General features: G+C 55.7%; 1 protein-coding gene across 1 annotated transcript in view; it reads right to left on the reverse strand.

Moving 5' to 3' along the window:
* Positions 1–25: 25 nt before the first annotated feature.
* The window catches only part of LOC132448877 (neuroligin-4, X-linked-like), an 8,130-nt gene continuing 5,655 nt past the window's right edge, over positions 26–2,500 (reverse strand). Inside the window, exon 4 of the mRNA XM_060040423.1 lies at positions 26–225. Within this exon, the coding sequence (XP_059896406.1) occupies positions 26–225 (200 nt within the window). The remainder of the gene's footprint in view (positions 226–2,500) is intronic.

Below are 2,500 nucleotides of genomic sequence, written 5' to 3' on the forward strand. Positions count from 1 at the left end.
TTCCCTCCCTCTAACTTCACAGCTCTCACATCGTACCTACAACACAACCCGGACATGAGTGGCGGTTCGTACCGAGCACGCCGAGGCGGTAGTTGAGGGTGATGACGATGACGTTGCCGTAGCTGGCCAGCACGCTGCCGTCCATCATGTTCCCGGTGCCCTCGGTGTAGGAGCCGCCGTGGACGTACACCATCACCGGCCGCGGGCCCCCCTCCTCGTGGATGTCTGGGGAGAGAGAGAGACAGAGAAAGTTATTTGGAGGGCGAGAGATAGAGAGAGAGAGAGAGAGAGAGAGAGAGAGAGAGAGAGAGAGAGAGAGAGAGAGAGAGAGAGAGAGAGAGAGAGAGAGAGATAGAGAGAGAGAGAGAGAGAGAGGTAAAGAGAGAGAGAGGGAGAGAGAGAGAGAGAGAGAGAGAGAGAGAGAGAGAGAGAGATGAGAGAGAGAGAGAGAGAGAGAGAGGTAAAGAGAGAGAGAGGGAGAGAGAGAGAGAGAGAGAGAGAGAGAGAGGAGAGAGAGAGAGAGAGAGAGAGAGAGAGAGAGAGAGAGAGAGAGAGAGGAGAGAGAGAGAGAGAGAGAGAGAGAGAGCGAGCGAGCGAGAGAGAGAGAGAGAGAGAGAGAGAGAGAGAGAGAGAGAGAGGTAAAGAGACAGGCAGAGAATGAGATCCATCATTAAAATCCCCTCCGTGCATATGGCTCAGCAATGTGTCTCAGCAAGGATCAAGGCAACACAACATCACCCAGTGAGCTGTTCCAGCAGGTATTCTGAACACATTACCTCCTGTTGGGATTTGATCGTGTGTATGTGTGTATGTGTGTGTGTGTGTGTGTGTGTGGATGGTCCCACTTGTACCTACACACCATACTGAATGCCTTTCTCTACACATATTTGCTCCTATAAGGCAGTATCTGCCTGTCTTCCTGCCTGTTTGTCTGATTGTCTGCCTGGTCAGTCCGATTGTCTGTCCGTCCTTCTGTCTGTCTATCTTTCCATCTAGTCTGTCTGTCTACCTGCTTGTCGGTCCATTGCTCTGTGTGTGTGTCTGTCTGTCTATCTGTCCATCTATTCTGTTTGTCTGTCCATTGGTCTGTGTGTCTGTCTGCCTGTCTATCAGTCCATGTAGTCTGTCTGTCTGCCTAATTGTCTGCCCATTGGTCTGTTTGTCTGTCTGTCTGCCTGCTACTTGTCTGTCCATTGGTCTGTGTGTCTGTCTGCCTGTCTATCAGTCCATGTAGTCTGTCTGTCTGCCTACTTGTCTGTCCATTGGTCTGTTTGTCTGTCTGTGTGTCTGTCTGTGTGTCTCCATGTATCCATGTACTTCAGCAGGATGGGTCTCCTTCATGTTGAGCAGGGGACAGATCTCCTCGGTATGTGCACATCGCCATAGGAACGCTCTCTCTCTCCCTAACTCATCTCCCCCTACACAACATGCTGCTGCTCTCTCATGGCTGCTCTCTCCATGGCTGCTCTCTCCCTGGCTGCTCTCTCCCTGGCTGCTCTCTCCATGGCTGCTCTCTCCCTGGCTGCTCTCTCCATGGATGCTCTCTTCAAGGCTGCTCTCTCCGTGGCTGCTCTCTCCGTGGCTGCTCTCTCCATGGCTGCTCTCTCCCTGGCTGCTCTCTCCGTGGCTGCTCTCTCCGTGGCTGCTCTCTCCGTGGCTGCTCTCTCCATGGCTGCTCTCTCCGTGGCTGCTCTCTCCGTGGCTGCTCTCTCCGTGGCTGCTCTCTCCCTGGCTGCTCTCTCCGTGGCTGCTCTCTCCGTGGCTGCTCTCTCCGTGGCTGCTCTCTCCATGGCTGCTCTCTCCGTGGCTGCTCTCTCCATGGCTGCTCTCTCCATGGCTGCTCTCTCCGTGGCTGCTCTCTCCGTGGCTGCTCTCTCCATGGCTGCTCTCTCCCTGGCTGCTCTCTCGTGGCTGCTCTCTCCGTGGCTGCTCTCTCCGTGGCTGCTCTCTCCGTGGCTGCTCTCTCCATGGCTGCTCTCTCCATGGCTGCTCTCTCCGTGGCTGCTCTCTCCGTGGCTGCTCTCTCCCTGGCTGCTCTCTCCGTGGCTGCTCTCTCCGTGGCTGCTCTCTCCGTGGCTGCTCTCTCCCTGGCTGCTCTCTCCATGGCTGCTCTCTCCGTGGCTGCTCTCTCCATGGCTGCTCTCTCCGTGGCTGCTCTCTCCATGGCTGCTCTCTCCGTGGCTGCTCTCTCCATGGTCCCTTTGTTGTTGGATCGTCGGGGCTGCTGCAGAGCTACATACACTCCTGCCTGGTCCAGGCCACTTATGGGGCTTTCACACCAAAAAGAACCAAGAGCCAGTTCCGGCTGGTGCTAGGGCCAGTTCCAAACAGGTTCCAGCCTTATCCCAATTAAGAACCAGTTGGTTTCACACCGGCCTGAGCCAGCCATGGAGCCGGCGTGAGCAACGTCATGACGTCACTGCAAACGTCTCCGCTTTCCCAGCAACCCTCCCGCCCTGCCGGAACTGTACAATAAGAAGAAGAACCCTCGCGCCTGTTT

This window comes from Gadus macrocephalus, chromosome 20 (genome assembly GCF_031168955.1).
Source record: "Gadus macrocephalus chromosome 20, ASM3116895v1".
NCBI classification, from domain to species: Eukaryota; Metazoa; Chordata; class Actinopteri; order Gadiformes; family Gadidae; genus Gadus; species Gadus macrocephalus.